The sequence below is a fragment of the Sarcophilus harrisii genome, chromosome 2, assembly GCF_902635505.1.
Source record: "Sarcophilus harrisii chromosome 2, mSarHar1.11, whole genome shotgun sequence".
NCBI classification, from domain to species: Eukaryota; Metazoa; Chordata; class Mammalia; order Dasyuromorphia; family Dasyuridae; genus Sarcophilus; species Sarcophilus harrisii.
In genome coordinates this window covers 334,839,220-334,860,863 of record NC_045427.1, presented here as the reverse complement: position 1 = coordinate 334,860,863, position 21,644 = coordinate 334,839,220, and the positions used below count along the sequence as shown (strand labels likewise).

The following is a 21,644-nucleotide window of genomic DNA, read 5'->3' as shown; positions in this document are numbered from 1 at the left end:
GCAGCTTTTGCATTTTATTTGGTAAAGAAAACCTGCAAATGTTGAGGAGAAAAGTATCTTGTACATTAGAAGACTGATACTGGAGGAAATTGAAAACTGATCTAGAAAAAAAAGTTATTATAATGGTTAATGAAGATTTCATTTAGGGTGGAAATAGTAAGAATGGAAAGTAGGGTGGGGACATAAAGTAGAGGAAACAGAATTGGCGGGTTTGGCAAATAACTAGGTGACTGAGAAAAAGGTAACACCAAATAAATCAACAAGTATTATTAATTGCCTGCTAAATTAATGAAATTATACTAAGGTACTAGCAATACAACATTAAAAAAGCAAAGTTACACATGCTTCCAAATTTTCATGCTTTGTGACTAGATTTAAAAAGGTTTATAAAGGAAGAGTATATTTTGTATGTACTAAATCTGAAGTGCTGATTAAGAGTATATTTTGGATGGGTTGAATGAATTTGATATGTTCATTAAATATATTAAATAAATGTGTCCAGCAGGCTGCTTTAGAACTAAATGATGAGACTGAGACTGGATGTAGAAAAAAGAAAGTAATTTGCATAAAGATAATTGATCTGATTCACACCCAAAAATATATAGAAGAAAATAAAAGGCTAAAGAAAACCCCTTAGGGAATATGCAGGAATTAGGAAACATACAGATTTAGGTAGCTTGGTACAGGACTAGGAACATTGGCTTTACAATTAGTAATTCTGAGTTCAAATCTTTCCTCTATGTCTTACTCTATGACCTCGGGCAAATCACTGAACCTCCTTGACCCTTAGTGTTCTCATCTGCAAAAAGAGAGGAGAGGATTAGATCAGATGCTCTTTGAAGTCCCTTCTGACTCTAGATTTATGATCATGTGATAGGAACAGAAAGATGAGGAAGTACTCAAGAAAATGCAATGGAATAAAATCCAAGATATCTTACTCATACAATGGCAAAAAATGTTTGTATATGGGTCTTTTAGGTTCCCATTCATCCTTCCTTTGCATTAAATATTAAATGATTATAATAATGATTAATAATGTCATAGCACTTGAAGTTTACAAAGCATTTTACAAATATTGACTTATTTAAATTATAATTGAAGTAAAACATTTAAAATTTCATAAATCTACATATGTCCTTTTAAAAATGAAATTTTATTACATAAAATAATATGAAAATATTTGTGTCATTATCAAAGTTTTAACTGCATATCATATTTGGAATCAGAGAATCCAAGTTCATTCAAAATTTTATTATGTCATTTGTGTCTTAACTTGGACAAGTTGTTTAACCTCTCTATGTCTTAGTTTTCCTCATCTATAAAATGATGAGGCTGGACTAAATGATAAGCAAAGTCACTTTCATTTCTAAATTTATGATTGTAATGAGTCAATTGTAGTAAGTCGATGTGAAAAGAGCTCATAAATTCAATGAATAGGAACTCCCTCCTCCAAGGAAAGAAGAGTTTAAGTGATTTTGCTATTATGGTCACATAACTAGTTTTAGAAGTGGAATGTGAAATCAGGTCTTCCTGACTTCAAGTCCATGATGTTAAACATCATATAATGCTCTCATGACAGAATATCATGGACACAAAATTATGATAGCTTTTAATTTATAAAAAGTAATAATGTTAAAAAAAATTACTTGGCTTATACATATTATCTAGTTTAAGTTCTTTTAATGGGATCTGATAATAGATATTCATTAGACTTTTAATCTTTCAATTGGATTACATGGAGTCACCTTTATGGCATGTTACTATCTTTTAAAAATGAGTAATAAGAAAGAAAAAATGACATATACATAATTAGAATAAAAGATATAAATAAGTGACTAGAAATACTGCTTTTAACAAAACTGCTGATCTGCACAACACTGATGTTCATAAAATACTAATCCAATGCCATGGCTCCACTTTCTTTATTCTCTCAGGAGAAATTAACTGAAGGGGGAAAAAATGTGCCAGGGAATGTGTCCTTGATCTTCTTCATTAATTCTTTGGCACAGTCTCATTTACATTATTTGGAAACAAAACTTGTTTTTGTTGTTGTTGTTGTTTGTTGAGAATAAAAGAACTGGATTTAGGATGATAAGATTGAGGACTTAGAAAAGGTTAGTGCAGTTAGATTATTTCAACACACTGAAAAAAAAAAACTTCTAGGGCAGTGAGGTGGCACAGTGGATAGAGCACCAGCCTTGAAGTCAGGAGGACCTGAGTTCAAATCTGGCCTTAGACATTTAACACTTTCTAGCTGTGAGACCCTGGGCAAGTCACTTAACCCCAATTGCCTCAGCAAAAAAATAAAATAACTCTTCCTAGAAAGATCCTTCATTGTGACACTGCAGTAGATGCCTGAATGCCGTGGGAACATTTTCAACTTCCCAAATCTAAAGTGCACCTAATCTATTGGTTGTTACCACAGAAATCCCTTTCTAGCCACCTATTGCTACCAATCTGAGTAGATGACTAGTGCTTATGCATATTATGACCCATAAACCCCAAATTGCCTACTTTTACTATGAAATTTCCCTGTCTAGTTTTCTTTTCAGAAGTTCAAAAAAAAAAAAAAAACTGGAAAGATGGGATGGAATTAGTGGTGAATAAAAAGTGATTCAATCCATACTGAATGATGATTCAATTCATACTGACAGATGGGGAAAGGACAAAAGAGAAGATGGAGGGAAATAGAGGAAGCCTGTTCTTAGTCACCACCACCCACTATAGGGCAAACTGAATAGTAACTTTACCTTGGAAAAACTATGAATGGTGGTAAAACATTGAAGTTCCTGAAAATCCTGATTCTATTAGGAACTTTATTTTGCTAACTATCCAGCAATACTACTGTAGATGGGGAAAGCAGTAACAAAGTTTGAAAGGTAAAGAAACCTTTATACACCTTTACTCCACCCATGAGTCCCAGGATCTATGATCTCTGACTTTCAAGAATGGACATCCTCAGCTATGACATATGAAACCTACTTCATAAGTAAATGAAAGATGTCACTAATCTTGCTCACAACTGGGAGCTCCCAGAAGTCCTAGTGCTGATTCACTGATTTCAAGTTGCAACTGCAGCTCCTCAGGATATCGCCCCCAGGAGTCTGTTTTAGGGGCAAACACAGCATTGAACCTGTCTCCTGATCTCTCCTTGGTTCTACCCCTTCAATCATTCCTTGTGAATACAAAAGTTACATTCTCTTTGGGACTTTGTCCTACAGAAGATATCCAAATTCGAGAGAGACAGAGACAGAGACAGAGAAAGAGACAGAGACAGAGACAGGGAGGAGATTAAAAATTATTAGCAAAAAATGCACATTGCTGTCTGCCAAAGAACCTGGATTGACAGAGCATTTTTAAGTATCTCCTCCCAAAATAAGTTATTTTTCTCTCTCAATTACAGACAGATCTGTCCTTCCCAGAGTAAAAGGAACAAAGCTGCAGATGTGGGCTTGCAGGTGAAAAGGAAGGATTAATGACCTGGACCCAGGCTGAGAAGCTTGGATTTTGCTTCATTCATTCATTCGTTCTTTCCATTCATTCATTTATTCCGTTCATTCACATAAACATGTCCCTTAATTGTACCTGCCACTGGGAATCTTGACTTTTCCTTCCCTCTGCTCCCTAAGATAGTATTCATATTAATGGAATGGTATTCGCAAAGAATCAGCTGTCATTCCATTCCCTTAGATCGAAAAAAAAAAAAAAATTTAAGAAAAATGGGGAAAGGTTGGGAAATGGGAGTGGAAAAAGAGGTGAACAGATAAGTGTATTATATTCTTATTTTCTCTCTGTTCAGAAAACACTGGGCCCGAAATAAAGCACCAGATCTCTATTAAAGCAAATTTTAAGTCGAATTGAGTCCAAACCTATTCATAAGCACAATTGCAACCGAACCTGCTCCACACATAACTCACAGCCTGAAAGGCCTGACGAGCACATTTAAAACCAATCTGCATCGCGTCTCTCTGCCTATAAATGTCTACCAATAACCAGAGTAAATCAAATGTCACTACAGGAGAGTCTTGAAAGGCCGCACTATACATGCATTTTCGTTCTTTCCCGTCTCAATAGCATACTTCAACCTAAAAATTACAAGGTCACGATCGCTTAACTGCGGAAAAGAACGAACAAGGCTAGGTTGTAATTCTACTCACCATACACTCCTTGGCCAAAGATCTCCTCCAGGAGAACTGTCAGCATCCACAGGAGACTGTAAATTAAATCCATCTTCACGTGAACATGAACATATCCAACCCAGAAAAACACGGCGGAACCTCCACAGGCCCAGAGCTCTCAAATTCCGTTGAGGAGAAGCCTCCAGCTGCCTGAAGCTGCTCAGATAAAGAGGGAAAGGCAGACGTCCTTCTCTGGCTGTAGCTGGCGGAACGCAAGAATCTCTCGCGTGCGCGCGCGCGCGCGCGCGTAAGCACACACACACACACACACACACACACACACAAAGGCAAGCGCGCACACACACACACGCGGACACGCACACACACTAACTACACATCACCCCCAACCTCCCCCTCGTCTTTCACTCGATCCCACAAACGTACCAAGATAAACACACAGAAACACTCTCGGAGGCTGGGAAAACGCAGGGTCCTGAAGGATGGGAAGAAGAGGGCGGAGGGGAAGAGGGAGAAGGGCAGTGATAGGAAAGGGAGGTTGGCGATTGAAATGTTCTGCCAGGAAAGCTGAATTGAGTTGAGTCTTTGCAGAGCTGGCGGCTGTTGCCACGGCAGGTGGAAGAAATACGCAGAGAGGTTGGGGAAAATCCAAGACTCCTTCCTTCATGCCGATATCAAAAAATGAGCTCTGAACAGAAACAGAAAATGGGCTTCCTCTCTTGGTCTTGCTTTTAAAAAGTAACCCTCAGTGATATCCTTAGAACCAAGAAGCTGCGGCCTGCTGGCTTGCAATTTCGTGCCCTCATCTCTGCCGTCTTCCCCGCACCCATTCCATCAGTTGCCATTGCAACGCCAATCCTGTTACACTATACATACTGACATAGTGGTGCGGGTGGAGGAGGTCTAGGAATGGAATGGTAGGACTGAAGATGGAGGAATGGAGTTGGAAATAGTAAAGGAGGAGGCAAGGAAATGGAATGGGAAAGAGATGTGTATTCCTTTTAGTCACTTGTTGTTGCGTTTCCCACTGCTCTCCAACGCTAGTAAAACAATTTCCGGGATCAAAAATCGTTGTCTAGTCAATCGCCACATTCAAAAGGGGTTGGAGAAAAAAATTTTCAAGTAAAAATATGTGCACGCACAGTTAAGCACATATACAATATTCTTTTCCCCTTTAGAGTCTCCTCCTGCAGACGGAGGGGAAGAGGGAGGAGTTGGGGAGAGGAAGGAGTGAGAAAGGGATTAAAGTACTGAATAAAAAAATACAGTTTATATGGAGCTCCCTGCCTTGGCTGTATTAGCCAAGTGTTGTCATCCAAAGGTGAAGCTGGAAAATATTGCTAAGTGATTGGGAGAAGAAGGCTATTGCATCTGGCTGCAAGGTGACCCAATGGTGACACAGCAACGTCCAGCTGCTGAGGAATTGACTAGGATTGGGCAATGAAGCAGAAGAGTCAGGAGCTGGAAACGTGGGATCCCAATGTGGATTTGGATATATGCTCAGGAAAGAGAAGAATTAGGTAGCAATAGAAGAAGATTGGAGTTGCTATGGAGAAAAGATGTATACGGTCACGTTGCGCACTACGTGCAGAGAGCTGGAGATACTAGCCGCAGCAGTTACGTCAAAGCCTAGTGTAAGCCTGCACAGCTTTCTCCTTTTCTTTTTTCTTTTCACGCATTTCCTAGCTTCTCTCTTCTTCTAGCACAATCGTTATGGCTTATTCCCTCTAGATCATAATCCAAATCTTTATCTTGCTACCCTTCATTTTCCCACTGTCTGTGCCTCTCCAGAGATCTGGGTAGTGTAAAAACAGTATAGGTTTTTGCAACTCTGGCTGATTCAATCCTCAGTATTTCTCTACTAAAATCTGCAACTACAGATTATCATTACTTATTTCTGATATTTTATCATTTTATCCTGGAATCTAGAGTTTAGTTATTAAATCAAACCAGGGAATAGGAATAAAGGAAAATAAGCTAGAATCTCAATCCAAGTCCTAAAAGATAGGCCCTAGATTGCTGGAAAACAGAACAAGAAACCCCTAACTGGAATAGCCAGTGCTTCTTCCAAAGCTCTCTTTTAAAATAGAAATACCCATTATAGCAGACAAAAACTCTGAGACGAATACAAGTAATATCATTCATGTATATATGCTGTATTACAGTATTCTAAAGGTGTTATAGTGAAAATAAATTTTAGTATTTTAATATAAGAACAAATCTATTAACTTAATATAGCTAATTTCATTTTGTTTTAATCCTCCATTTTATTATTGAGTTGTTTTGATCAAATTATTTTTCTTTAAATTGTTTTTCAGTAAGATAAGCATCTGTGTGATGCATATAGCAAATAACACATTTATATTCTTAAACCACCGATAAGAATATGAAGAAGACACTCTGATAAGACAGACCAGCCGTGAAAAAAATATATAAATAACATTGGTAGTTCATGTACCAAATTACCATTCAAATTATGTAGTAAACTACTCAGGAATACCTATAAAAGAAAGAAAGGGGATGGGGAAGAAGGCAATAGGAATGGTTCCTTTATTTCCCATACCTCAAAATCAAGCTACTGGTGTTGATTTGATTGGCAGAAATACTTTAGGCCACTGTCAAGTAGTGTAATAAATCTTGCTCCTTAACTTGAAGACTGAGTGTGCAAATTCTTTCACCAAGGGAACGCTAATCTTGTTAGGACATCTTTGTCTTTCTCTTTAACACATGTTTTCCCAAAGAAACAGTAATTTCCTTAATGCCATTCTTTCCTTAATCCATATATTAGATTTTACTTTTGTATTTGTATGGTTTATAATCTTGTTTGTGCAGTTAGAAGGCTCAGTGAATACAACACTAGATCTGAAGTTAGGAAGATCTGAATTCAAATCCATCTCCAGACTAGCTGTGTAACTCTGGGCAAGTAACTTAACCGTGTTTGCCTTGATTTCCTCATCTGTTATATGAACTGCAGAAGGAACTGGCAAACCATTTTGCAAAGAAAATACAAAAGGCATCACAAGAGTTGTACATGAATAAAATAACTGAATAGTTATTCATCTGATTCACACAAAAGTCTCACAGCAACATGTAATCCTGTTGTAACCCAAGTTTCAAGATTCTTCTCAATGGTAGAGAAAGTGATGATTCAATGCAGCATGAGGGGTTAAGTTGCTGCTTTCCCTTCAAGAGAGCATGCATGCAGTTCCAAACTCTTAGGGCACAGACTCATAAAGAGATAGAAAAGACATTAGAAGATGGATATGTAGAGGAAAGCCATCTCTTCAACATTTCCCTGATTTCTATCTAGCCTCTCTAAAGACAATCATAGAAGGCTGCTCTCATCCACATGGTAGGAGACACAGGGGCTTTCATGTTAGACTATTTGGACATGCTCCGAAGACCCCTCAATGGTACCCCTATGTTAGGCAAATGGAGCATGCCCAGAGAAGACTGGGTTGTGTTTACTTATGGCAAGATTCATTGTTGATCATAAATATACTATTCATATTTCAAATCATCTTCAAGATTTTTATTTTGGAAGATTTTCTGGTCAAATCTTAGATTGTCATGTTTTTTACATAATTCTTCTTTTAAAACTTCCTTTACTAAGAAAGGACTGACTTATAGGAGTAGAATTTTAACTTTCATGATTATCATCGATTGATGATAGCATTTTCACTTCAAAATGTTTTAAGCAATTTGTCACTTTATATTAGTGTGATTAAAATTAAATAATCTATGATACAAATACATTTAAAAGGACATACATAAAATATGATCTCTGTAATACAGTGAAAATTCGAAAATCATTCAGGGTGCCATTTTCAATGTCTCCATGTTGTGGAATACTCTCTGTCTTCCCTTAAGAAAGCTCACATGTGACACATAATTATTTGACTTTTAGACCAAGTGAGGATGCCATGTCAATCTAGATTCTAAATAGCTAAATGTAATTTCTATATCATTTTTAGACAAAAATGTGTAAAAATCATAATACTTCCTTTCTAACTACATTTTATATGTATTCCTCACTTTAGAGACTCCTAGTGTGGAGGGCTTCAACTTGCATACTTGAAGTAGAGAATATTTAGGACATAACCCTACTTATATGATACTTCTATCTGTGCTACATAGGTGGTCACTTAAATTTTCTGTGCTTCATTTTCCCCATTTGTAAAATCATCATCATTCTTATCACCATTTTAGATAGTTCTTATCTCTCAAGCTTATCATGAAGATCAAATGATACAATATATGTAAAATGTTTTACAAACTTTAACTGCTACATAATATGAGCTATTATAATTCTTGTATCTTTAAATTATTAACTTCAGGAAAGTAATGACATGGCTTTCCATATGATGTATATATCTGCCAGCACCTAAATAAATCTTTTAACACAGGCATTTAACAGATTTTACATGAGGAATCTTAAGATATTGGAGGTTAGATATTTTCTAGGCATCTCAAATTCAGTACAATTATGTTCATAACTTTCCATACCCAACTTATCAACTTTCCATACCCAAACCACCACTTTTATGAACTTCCCTATTTACAATCAACCAGATTCCATATTTTCATTCACCCTGAAATCCAATCATTTACAAAATATTAATTTCCATTTCCACAATATCTCTCACATGTATTTCCTCCTTTCTACTCATATAACCACTACAGTAATTCAAGCCCGTGTCACTTCTCACCTAGACTGTTATAACTGCATCTTAACTGATCTGCCTGCCACTCCAATGTATTTTCCATTTAGCAGCCAAAGTAATTTTCTATGCAATAAATTATAATGGCTCCTTATTACCTTAAGGATCAAAAAACAAAAGCAAAAATACTGTGCCTGGTATCAAAAAACTCTTCAATATCTATGCCCATCCAACTGTTCAGTCAGTCAGCCAGCCAATAAATATTTGTTAAGAGCTCACTATATCAACACTATATCAGTGCTGGGAAATACAAAGAAAGTTAAAAGCTTTTAAAGAGTTCAGACTTATTTCACATTATTGGACCAAATTCATCAGTTTCCTAAAATTTCTCCATGCCATCATATTCAGCTAAGAAAAACTAGACAAATTCTTTCAGATATAATGTTAGATTATTTTTTTCCTTCTCAGACTCTACGTTTAAGTGGAGATGGAAATCTTTTGTTTCAAATAACTGCCTAATTTAGGAGTCAGACAATCTGACATATTCCCAAGATCCTCTCTGGTATATCTAAGGACTAATTTGACCTAAAAATAAAGGTAGGCTAAGAAGGTAAACATTACGATTTTTCTTCTACCTAAAGTGAATTGCAGTTTTCATTATGCACATATATTAGCAATAAAATGTGGGTGATTTGGTACAATATTTTGGACAACAGAAATCTCAGTTTCCTTATATTATGATTTTGTCTTCAAGACATATCACAGCAATGATTTATAGAAATAATTGTCCTGGGCAGCTAGGTGGTGTAGAAGATACAGCATCAGCCCTGGAGTCAGGAGAACTGAGTTCTGTGACCTTGAGCAAGTCACTTAACTCCAATTGCCTTGCTTTCCCCACCCCCACCCCCAAAAAAAAAAAAGATTGGTCAGTTTCAACTAGCAATTTCTTTTAAAGTACCCTTCATCCTCCATTTACCGTTATCCCTTCTACCTCATGACTTTCCCTAGTGAAGTTTTGATATATCATGAATCAGCATAAGAAACTAAATGGGAATTTTGAGGAAATTTTGGGGAAGATGCAGATGACATATGAAGGCCAACAGATAGCACAGAAAAAATTTAGAAACTTGGAAATTCATAAAATATATGTATAGTCTTGTAGAATATCAACATATTTTATCTTTTACTGGCATAATTCTCTGGGAGAGAGAGTCAAAAAATTTTACATGGATTTTCCATTCTATGGTGGTACCATCCCTAGTGTGATATAGAAGGTATAACTATAAATAATTTAACATATGACTTTAAAAAATTGTTTTTCTATTATGTGTAAAAGTAAAATTTAGCAATGCATAAGTCAAGCAACCTAGAAGTAATAGGTTTCAGCTAAAATTAAAGGAATGGATGACTATCATTTATGAAATAAAATGAGGGAGATTATGTCACACACACTCTGAGGCAAATTATTATATAGGGTCCAAGTGATTTTTTGTAGCTATTTCCCTCTCCCCCTAAAAATGGATTTAGATATTGAAGGAGGCTCTAGAAAAAACAAAATTGTCAGACAATGTAAAAAATGTACAAATTCATTATGAGAATTTGATAAATATACACACAATTAACTGGATCTAATTTTTATTCCTTGTTTTTGACAGGAATTTCAAGAAAATTTTTGTGATTGAACATCAAGGTTAGTTGTTATTAATTTTCATTTTCAAAATTCTTAAATAGTTTCATATATATGGGTCTTTTTCCCTCTTTTTGGTATTTTTGGAATATAGTTTAAGTGATATTATTTAGGATATAGCATATGAAGAGTTTTGTAACTTTGGTTTGTAAATTGTTTTCCAGGATATCTAGACCAATTCACAGCTCTGCTAAAGTACACTAATGTATGTCTTCTCATACACCCCTCCCAATAGGTTTCATTTAAAAAAAAAAATCTTTTCCAATCTTATGAGCATAAGATGGAAACTTAAGAGTTATTATAAATTGAATTTCTTTAATGATTTGGAGTATCTTTTCATTTGATTATTAATAGCTTGGACACATTCCTTAGAATGTGTGTGTGTGTGTGTGTGTGTGTGTGTGTGTTCATGAAGTGAGATATTTGTGAGGGGAAATTCCTGCAAATATTTTTTCCAATTAATTGGCTTTCACTTGCAACTTTTCATACAAAAAAACTTTTAAATTTTATAAAATTCAAATTATTTATTTTATATTCTATAAAACTATAATGTTTGGGCTAACTTTCTGGAAGTCCTCGGGATCAGCCCAAGTCCTTGATCTTAGTACAGAAGTGATGAAGGCAGGACAGCAACCACAAGGTTGGTCAAAAATGGAATGTCTCATTTCCCGTCCTTTTCAGCCCTTATATACCTTATTAGAATTACATCATTACAGCATATTGAATATGTGTGAATTAGAGAACCATTATATCACCATACTAGGTATACATGTGAACTAGAGAGCCATCATCTCATCAGTTCCACTGAATTAATAACTTGTTTCAGGTATACTTCTCCAGAGTTCCAGCCCTCTACAAAACTTTCTGATCTTATTAATTCATGGACTCTTCCTTATCCATACATCCAAAATATAATTTCTTCTTTCCTTCTTAAACTTTTTATGAATCTAACATAAAATTTTTATGATAGAAATAATGAAAAATTATGATTTTGATACATTGTATACACAGATCAATTAGGCTCTGGAGTTAATTTTACAACCAATAATTAGATAGTCATTTTGGGTCCCAGAACTATTGTATCTTTCCTCCCAGGATTTTACAGTACCCCTGAGGGTCTGGTAGTAGTTTCATAACTTTTTTTGTTCAGTCATTTCAGTTGTGTCCTACTATTTGTGACTCTAATGGGGTTTTCATTAACAAAAATAATGGAATAGTTTGCCATTTCCTTCTCTAGCTCATTTATATGGATAAGGAAACTGAGGCAAATGGGGTGAAGTGACTTGCCCAGGGTCACACAACTAATAAGTGGCTGAGATAAGATTTGGTCTTAGGAAAATGAGGCTTCCTGACTCCAGATCCAGTATTCTATCTACTTCATTATCTAGCTAAAAAAAACTATAAGGTGTAAGTCTCTATTATAACACTTCTCTAATTGATAATAAATTGAAATAAATTAATAAATCAGATTAAATTAGCTTTTAGATACAGATATTTACTAAAGCAATATATTAAGTATAACATTCATCAATAGATGAATACATGAAACTTAAAAAAGTCTGAGGCATACTCTCTCACTACTTAAAGTTTGAAAGAATACTACTATAAGTTTAAAAAACTAATAATCCACTAATGTCCACCAATGAAATAATCAGATGAGCAAATGATAGAAAAGATTAATGCTTCATCCATTAAACACAGTAGGGCCTCCCACACTGGGCACCATTTTCTTCCAAGAAGTACACCTCTCCTCCAGACCTGCAGCAGAACTCTGTCCCATATACCATGGAGCTGATGGCATAGTTTCCTATGGGAAGTTTTAACTGCCTAGGGATGATAGCATCAAGATATGTTGTACTTCGATAATGCTCAGCCAGAGAACTGATGATGGCTCTACAAGACCTGAAGAAAAGAGGATTGGCATCAAGTTTTACTCCACCCCCACTAAAGACACTAGGAGAAGATACTGAGGTTGTTTAAATTAAAAAAAAAAAAAGTAATTCCCCAGTGTAGAAGGAGGCTGAGAAAGCTTTGAGGTTCAGCTCCTGGAGAAACTGCCACCAAAGGAGGAGGCAGAAAGTGAGCAATGGGGAAATATGAGGGGAAGAGACCAAAATTACCCAAAAAATCAGCAGGAAGATATCCATTTAAAAACTTGAGCATTAACAGATAAACAAAAAACTACATATATTAATAACAGCAAGGAATATGGGTTGATAATATAAATGAATCAAAATATATTTGATTAAATATTTCAGTACAAAGAAAAATTAATAAATGTATTGAGTGAAATGATTTATGAAGAGCAGAAATAATTGGAAAAGAAGTTGAATTCACAATGACAAATTTCATAAAGAAACATGAGAAAAATCAACTAATGAGAATACAAATACAGAGAAATGGTGGGCTAATAAGGAAGAAAAAAAAAACTTAAAAGAATACATGATCTTTCAGAGAAACGCAAATTAAGATAATTGAGATACCACTATACACCTCTTAGATTGGCTATGATGGCAGGAAAAGATAATTACAAATGTTGGAGGGAATGGGGGAAAACTGGGACACTAATACATTGTGTGAACAGATCCAACAATTTTGGAGAGCGATTTGGAACTGTGCTCAAAAAGTTATCAAGCTGTGCATACCCTTTGATCCAACAGTGTTTCTACTGTATTTATATCCTAAAGAGATCTTAAAGGAGGGAAAGGGACCCACATGTAAAAAAATGTTTGTGGCAGCCCCCTTTTTGTAGCATCAAGAAACTGGAACCTGGATGGATGCCCATCAATTGGAGAATAGTTGAATAAATTAAGGCATATGAATGTTATGGAATATTATGTTTCTGTAAGAAACAACCAGCAGGATGATTTCAGAGAAGCCTGGAGAGACTTACATGAACTGATGCTAAGTGAAATGAGCAGAACCAGGATTTCACTACACACAGCAACAAGATTATACGAGGATCAATTCTGAGGACGTGGTTCTCTTCAACAATGAGATAATTCAAACTAATTCCAATTGTTCAGTGATGAAGAGAGTCATCTACACCCAGAAAGAGGACTGTGCAAACTGAGTGTGGTTCACAATATAGCATTTTCACTTTTTTTGTTGTTGTTTGCTTGCATTTTATTTTACTTCTCTCTTTTTTTAAACTGGTTTGATTTGATCTTTCTTGTGCAGTATGATAATTATATAAATATGTATGCATATATTGGATTTAATATATATTTCTATCATGTTTAACATATATTGGACAACTTGCCATCTAAGGGAGGGTGGGGGGAGAGAGGAGGAAAATTGGAACACAAGATTTTGCAAGGGCTAATGTTGAAGAATTGTCCATGCAAATGTTTTGAAAAATAAAAAGCTTTAATTTAAAAAAAAAGAATATATGCTCTTTATACAAACAAAACTTTTTTAATTTAAAATAAGAGTAACAAGGACAAAGATTATAGACCTTCCAGAAGAACACAATAAGTTTAAAAAGAAAAGTAAACAGCACAACTCAAGAAATACTAAAAGAAAATTGCCCATAATTTCTGAACAAAAGGAGAAAAGTGCCTTTCACAAGAATTCATAAATCATAAATATAAAGTTTCTGGAAAATCCCAAACACATAGTAAATGAGTAAATTTAACTATTCCAGTGACAGAAAATAAAACCTTCAAATGAACAGAGGGAAAAACTTCAATATAAAAGTACCAGAAACTATAGGAGAGAATGAAATAATGCTCCAAAAAAGCAAAGGAGCTCCAGATTTATCTCAAGGTGGCATGTGTGAAAATCTGAGTTTAATCATTAGTGAAAAAAAATGTACATTCTGTGAAAAGGATAACTGAGATATTTCTATAAATAAAATTATATATAAGCTGGTTATTTGTCTTGTAAATACTTCCAACAACAGAAATACAAAGAAAAAGTAAACAAATATAATTATGAAGGAATGCACAAATAATGAAACAAATTATCCCAGAAAAAAAGAAAAGAAAAAGAAAAACATATGTGAGGTTAAAAACAACTACAGCAATAATAACAACAGGACCATTATCATTGTCATCATTAATCATCGTTAACACCATCAGAATCATCACAGAGTCATAATTCAGAGAATTATTATAAAGTACACAAGGATTCAGATCATGTGTAAACCACAAGATGATAGACTAGAAATTTTCTCTGATTCCCACCACTTCTCAAAGCTCTCCAAAATAGAAATTATATACTAAGTATAAAGTAATTTCAGCTATCTCCATGGGCCAGGACACTCAGAACCCAAAAAAAGGTTTAAAAAAAATAACAAAATTGAGAACTGATGGTCACTGACCTTGAGTTCACTGAATGCCTCTCTTCCGCCTTCACACTATGTCAATGAGACCACACTAGCAGATCCACGCACAGACATAAGCTTACCTTAAAACTCATTCATAAATCCCATTTCCCTTCTTCCTTTTTCTAGTTCCATAGAGAATCTAGCTCCATTATGTGGAAGTTTGTTCAGTTTTTGTTACATTTGAAAGTTAAAATAAGCTTAGAGACAATGATCTGAGCATGATCAATTTACTAGATTCCCTAACAGTTAACAATAAATTGGGTCAGTCTCTCAACAGCTAAAAATCGCAAGGTAAGATTTAGGAGCCTTAATATCATTTAGGGAGTACAGAGTTGGTTAGTAGGGAAAGACAAAATGATTGCTTACAAAGTAAACAGCATCTTGGGAATGTGGACAACATGATTAGTTATATAAAGAAGAGCAGATTAACACCCTTACAACCATCTTCTCTGTGTTACAAGAATGCTTGATTGATTTATGGGAACCATTTGCATCCTGAAGCCATTGATAGTGCACCAAGTATAGCAGACTCCCTAGCTCCTAGAAGAGGGATAGAACCCTTCTTAATTGTACAAGGACAGGTAAGGTGGCAATAATATAGCTCTTTGAGTTAGCTTTAGGACATAAAGATAATACTAGATATCTTGGCATTTTCTTAGGAGATGAAGATGGCTGATAAGTTGATAACAGTTTTTCCTATTAATTATAACCTAAGCCAGTTCAGAGATCACTTCTGGAACCAAAAAAAAGTTCCTTGTTTGACTTCACTTGCAAGGTTAGAGATCCAGAGTCCGTGATGTCCACCTGCTTCTCTGAAGGAAAGCAGATTTCCTTGAAGCAGGAATAGAATTTCTACACTTAACAGGTCAGCTGAATTGCGGGACTAAATTCAAAGATAAAAAAAAAAAAAACATGAGTTAGGCAGTTATAAGAGAAAAATCAATTAATTGTAAAGAAGATCAATTTTTTTTAAGTATACATTATCAATTTAGTTTTTTCACTTTGACACCAAATTAGTCACAAGAGCAAAAATCTGTTGGGGACAGTAACTCAGAAGCACCAGTACTGTAAACCTCTAAATTATCATCATGAGGGAAAACAGACTTTCAGCTAGAAGTGGTACAAGTCACCAAGACTTGATACTGGATGTTGAAGGATGCATAGAAATTCATTGTGCCTAAGAAACATAGCTCAGCATTCAGCTTCTTCCAATTCTGACTACTCAAAAGTAAGATGGGGCAAAAACCTAGACCATGAGATATTTTGCTATCTAGCCCCCAAAATCCAGGTTTCTCATGATCTAAGGGGAAGAAAGATCAGGAAATGAGTTGGGGCAGTTGAAAATAGCAATATTTCAAGAAAAGTAAATCTCAAAAACCTTGAACATAACAAGTAAATCAATAGGAAAAAAGCAATTATAGTGGAAGGAAATGTGGTTTCTAGATCTAGTAAATGAATGTAAACATCTAAGAATAAACTAGGAAAAATAAAGGAATTAGAATTTGCTTTTTTTTAATTATAGCTTTTTATTTTCAAAATAAATGGATGGATAATTTTTGACATTCACCCCTACAAAACCCTGTGTTCTAATTTTTTCCCTCCCTTGCCTCCCCCTCCCCCAGTCAGCAAGTGATCCAATATATGTTAAACAAGTCCAGTAGAAATGCTATTGGATCAAAGGGTATGCACAGTTTGATAGCACTTTGGGCATAGTTCCAAATTGCTCTCCAGAATGGTTTAATCAGTTCACAATCCCACCAACAATGTATTAGTGTTCCAGTTTCCCCACATCCCCTCCAATATTCATCATTATTTTTCCTGTCATTTTAGCTAATCTGAGAGGTGTGTACTAGTACCTCAGAGTTGTCTTAATTTGCATTTCTCTGATCAATAATGATTTAGAGCACCTTTTTATATGACTAGAAATGGTTTTAATTTCTTCATCTGAAAATTGCCTGTTCATATCCTTTGACCATTTATCAATTGGAGAATGGCTTGAATTCTTATAAATTGGAATCATTTATAAATTTTAGAAATGAGGCCTTTATCAGAACCCTTGAATATAAAAATTTTTTTCTCAGTTTATTGCTTTCCTTCTAATTTTGTCTGCATTAGTTTTGTTGTACAAAAACTTTTTTACTTAATATAATCAAAATTATCCATTTTGTATTCAATAATGTATTCAAGTTCTTTTTTGGCCACAAATTTCTTTCTTCTCCATAGATCTGAGAGGTAAACCATCCTTTGCTCTTCTAATTTGCTTATAATATTCTTTATGTCTAATTCATGAACCCATTTCGATCTTATCTTGGTTTAAAGTGTTAGGTATGGATCAATGACTAGTTTCTGCTATACTACTTTCCAATTTTCCCAGCAGTTTTTTATCAAATAGTGAGTTCTTATTCCCAAAGTTGGGGTCTTTGGGTTTGTAAAACACTAGATTACTGTAGTCATTGACTATTTTGTCCTGTAAACCTAACCTACTCCACTGATTGACTACTCTATGAAATTAGAATTTGAAAAGAAATGAACCTACTTCTAGCCAAACGAAAATATGCTCCAAGTCATTATTAATCAGAGAAATGCAAATTAAAACAACGCTAAGATACCACTACACACTTGTCAGATTGGCTAGAATGACAGGGAAAGATAATGCAGGATGTTGGAGGGGATGTGGGAAAACAGGGACACTGATACATTGTTGATGGAATTGTGAATACATCCAGCCATTCTGGAGAGCAATTTGGAACTATGCTCAAAAAGTCATCAAACTGTGCCTACCCTTTGATCCAGCAGTGCTACTACTGGGCTTATACCCCAAAGAGTTACTAAAGAAGGGAAAGGGACCTGTATGTGCCAAAATGTTTGTGGCAGCCCTGTTTGTAGTGGCTAGAAACATCAATTGGAGAATGGTTGAGTAAATTGTGGCATATAAATGTTATGGAATATTATTGTTCTGTAAGAAATGACCAACAGGATGAATACAGAGAGGATTGGCGAGACTTACATGAATTGATGCTGAGTGAAATGAGCAGAACCAGGAGCTCGTTATATACCTCAACAACGATACTGTATGAGGATGTATTCTGATGGAAGTGTATTTCTTCAACAAAGAGAAGATCTAACTCAGTTTCAATTGATCAAGGATGGACAGAAGCAGCTATACCCAAAGAAAGAACACTGGGAAATGAATGTAAACTGCTTGCATTTTTGTTTTTCTTCCCAGGTTATTTTTACCTTCTGAATCCAATTCTTCCTGTGCAACAAGAGAACTGTTCGATTCTGCACACATATTGTATCTAGGACACAATGTGACATATTTAACTTGAATAGGACTGCTTGCCATCTGGGGGAGGGGGTGAAGGGAGGGAAGGGGAAAATCGGAACAGAAGTGAGTGCAAGGGATAATGTTGTAAAAAAAAAAATTACCCAGGCATGGGCTCTGTCAATAAAAAGTTATAATTAAAAAAAAGAAAAGAAATGAAATCACAACATTTTACTCCTGGGTGGTTTAAAAGAAAAATTTGAATTAAGAGAACAAAATTTATGTCATGCAGAGCAAAAATAATGACAAGAACAGAAAATTTTGAATCTGAAATAGCATGCCTCACTAAACCCAAGAGAGAACAACAGATTGGTAATGTGAATATAAAGAATTCAAGAATGACCTAGAAAAAGAGAAGCAAAAATGCAAACAATTAAAAGAAAATATACTGACAAAGAAAAACATACTGAAATCAAAGATAAAAATGTAAGGGTCATAAGACTCCCAGAAGAAAACTTGTCAGACCATCCAAATATAGAAAGTAAAATTCCAATTCAAATAATTCATAAATTGCCTCCAAATAAATATATAAACAAACAAATCATGGCTGAAAACTCCCAAACACATAGTGGTGAAAGTTAGTAATTCAACTTAGAAGAAAAAAAAAAACAAGCTGTGCAAACTATTAGGAAAAAGACCATGAAATATAAAAGAAAGAACATTTGAATAAGACAAGACTATTCTGCAACCACAAAAAAGGAGAAAATAGAATAATGTATTCCAAAGAGTGACCTATCCTTAATTAAAATCTAAGTTTATGGAAATTGAATGGATGCCCATCAATTGGAGAATGGCTGAATAAATTGTGGTATATGAATGTTATGGAATATTATTGTTCTGTAAGAAATGACCAGCAGGAAGATTTCAGAAAGGCCTGGAGAGACTTACGTGAACTGATGCTGAGCGAAATGAGCAGGACCAGGAGATCATTATATACTTCAACAACAATACTATATGATGATCAATTCTGATGAACGTGGCCATCTTCAACAATGAGATGAACAAAATCAGTTCCATTTGTTCAATAATGAATAGAACCAGCTATTTCCAGAGAAAGAACACTGGGAAATGAGTGTGAACCACTACATAACATTTCCAATCCCTCTTTTTATCTGCTTGCATTTTTGATTTCCTTCTCAGGTTATTTTTACCTTATTTCAAAGTCTGATTCTTCCTGTGCAGCAAAAGAATTGTATGTACATGTGTATATATATATATATATATATATATATATATATATATACACATATTGTGTTTAACATATACTTTAATATATTTAACATGTATTGGTCTACCTGCCATCTGGGGTAAGGGAGGGGGAAGAAGGGGAAAAGTTGGAACAGAAGCTTTTGCACGGGTCAGTGCTGAAAATTACCCATGCATATATGTTGTAAATAAAAAGCTATAATAAAAATATCTAAGTTTAACCATACAGGACAAGAGAGGAATATTTTTTTAAAAAGTTTGAAGCATTTTTATTGAGAAAAAAAAGGAGTAAAGAATTTATTTGTTTCTCAAATATCCTAAACAACTGCAACAGTTGTGAATAAGGCAGCAGGTAAAGAAGTAATAGCAACAAATTGACAATAGAGAGATCAGAAAGAGAATTCTGTCTAAATATATGCAGAGACAAGAGTGACGGCAGAAATCTAGTAGAAATATAAGTGAAGAGGTGGGTAGAGGGCATCTAGATAGAATCTGATAACATATTTCCCCCAGGGGAATACATTTTTAAAGAGATTCTTAAGTATAACATGGATGGGAACTTAAAGGAAGTAAGGTGAAGAAAGGGATACAGAAAAAGGGGTGAAATGCCAGATTCAAATCAAGGGATAGCAAGGCAGGGAAAGTGATCTCTGCAGCCTTAGAAAGTGAAGAGTGTATAAGGGGGTAAAAAGGAGAAGTGTAAGATTTTAAAAGTTGGAAAGGAAGGAGATCTTACTTTGGACTTGAGGGAGAATTCCATTGATGAGTGATCCTATGGATGAAGAGAAATAAGGGAGAATAAAACTTTTATATTACATGAAGCCAGAGGGTTTAGTGCTTGAAAAACTTATTTGTACTAGGCAGGAGAAGCTAGAGTCTTTGAGGGCAACTGGCACCTGAAGGAGTGAAAGAGCATGAATACAAGAAGATTTCCAAGCAAATATAGAAAAAAAGATCAACAAGAGAAATATACAGATCAGTGGTAGGCCACAAAATTAGGAACACAGTGGGGAAATGATTCTACCATGGATCAACAACCTCTCTTACACTTATAATAATTGACATTGTTCTGGAAATGAGATATAATGGAAAGAAAAGATGGATAATGAAAAGAGTGTCAGAAATCCTTTTTGAAAGATTCACAAAAAATTAAATTTAATAACTATGGAACAGGACCAGCTGAAGGGAGGGAGGAGGGAGATATCAAATAAGATGAAGGGATCAGATGTGAGGGGAAGAGATTAAATAGGTACAGTGTTGCCCCCCAAAAAGACCAACCTTTAAGAAATTAAAAAGCTTAACTTTAAAAGTTTACTTTAAAAAGTTCAATTTAAAAGAGTAACTGAAGAAATATAAAGCTGTTTCTATAGCAGAAGAGGGAACTTGAAGCTAAAAAGCTTCTACACTGACAATATTAAGTATAAAAAAGGAAGTGATCAAATGGAGGAAAAAATCTCTGTCAAATTTCTCTTACAACGGTTTGGAATACAAGATATGTAAACATATAATAAATATTAATAGGACTGATAGTCATTTCCCAATAAATACATGGTTAAACTGTGCATACCCTTTGACCAGCAGTGTCATTACTGGGTTTGTATCCCAAGGAAATTATAAAGAAGTGGAAGGGATCCACACGTGCAAAACTGTTTCTAGTAGTTCTTTTTGGGGTAGCAAAGAAATGGAAAATGAATAGATGCTCATCAAGTGGGAAATGACTGAACAAGTTGTGGAATATGAAGATATTTGAATATTATTGTTCTATAAAAAATTATGCATAGGCTGATTTTAGAAAGGCCTGGAAAGATTTACATGAACTGATGCTGAGTGAAACAAGCAGAACCAGAAATATATTGTACACAATAACAGCAAGAATGTGCCATGATCAATTGTGAAAGATATGATTCTTCTTAGTAGTTCAGTGATCCAAAGCAATCCCCATAGATTTTAGATGGAAAATGCCATCTGCATCCAGAAAAAGAGTTTTGGAGACTGAAAGTAAATCAACACATGCTATGTTCACTTCTTTTTTCTGTTTTTTTTTAATCTCTTCCATGGTTTTTCCCTTTTGCTCTGATTTTTCTGTACCAATATGATTCATAAAACAATATGTATTAAAAACAAACAATAAATAAATAAATGGTTTAAAGATATGAATAGTTTTCACAAGAACTGCAGAGTTCATAATCACATAAAAAGGTTCCAAATCACTAGTAATAAGAGCAATATATATTAAAACAATTTGAAGTTTTACCTTATATCCTGAAAATTGGCAAAATTGACCAAAACCTACAATAAA

At 34.8% G+C, this 21,644-nt stretch overlaps 2 protein-coding genes across 2 annotated transcripts in view; one reads left to right on the top strand and one right to left on the bottom strand.

The window, feature by feature from the left end:
• The window catches only part of MDGA2 (MAM domain containing glycosylphosphatidylinositol anchor 2), a 639,286-nt gene extending 634,730 nt beyond the window's left edge, over positions 1–4,556 (bottom strand). The window contains 1 exon segment of the mRNA XM_031952914.1: positions 4,158–4,556. Within this exon segment, the coding sequence (XP_031808774.1) occupies positions 4,158–4,230 (73 nt within the window). The 5' untranslated portion in view covers positions 4,231–4,556.
• Positions 4,557–5,695: 1,139 nt separating this feature from the next.
• SNX6 (sorting nexin 6) overlaps positions 5,696–21,644 on the top strand; it is a 163,079-nt gene continuing 147,130 nt past the window's right edge. The window contains exon 1 of the mRNA XM_031949301.1: positions 5,696–5,770. Within this exon, the coding sequence (XP_031805161.1) occupies positions 5,696–5,770 (75 nt within the window). The remainder of the gene's footprint in view (positions 5,771–21,644) is intronic.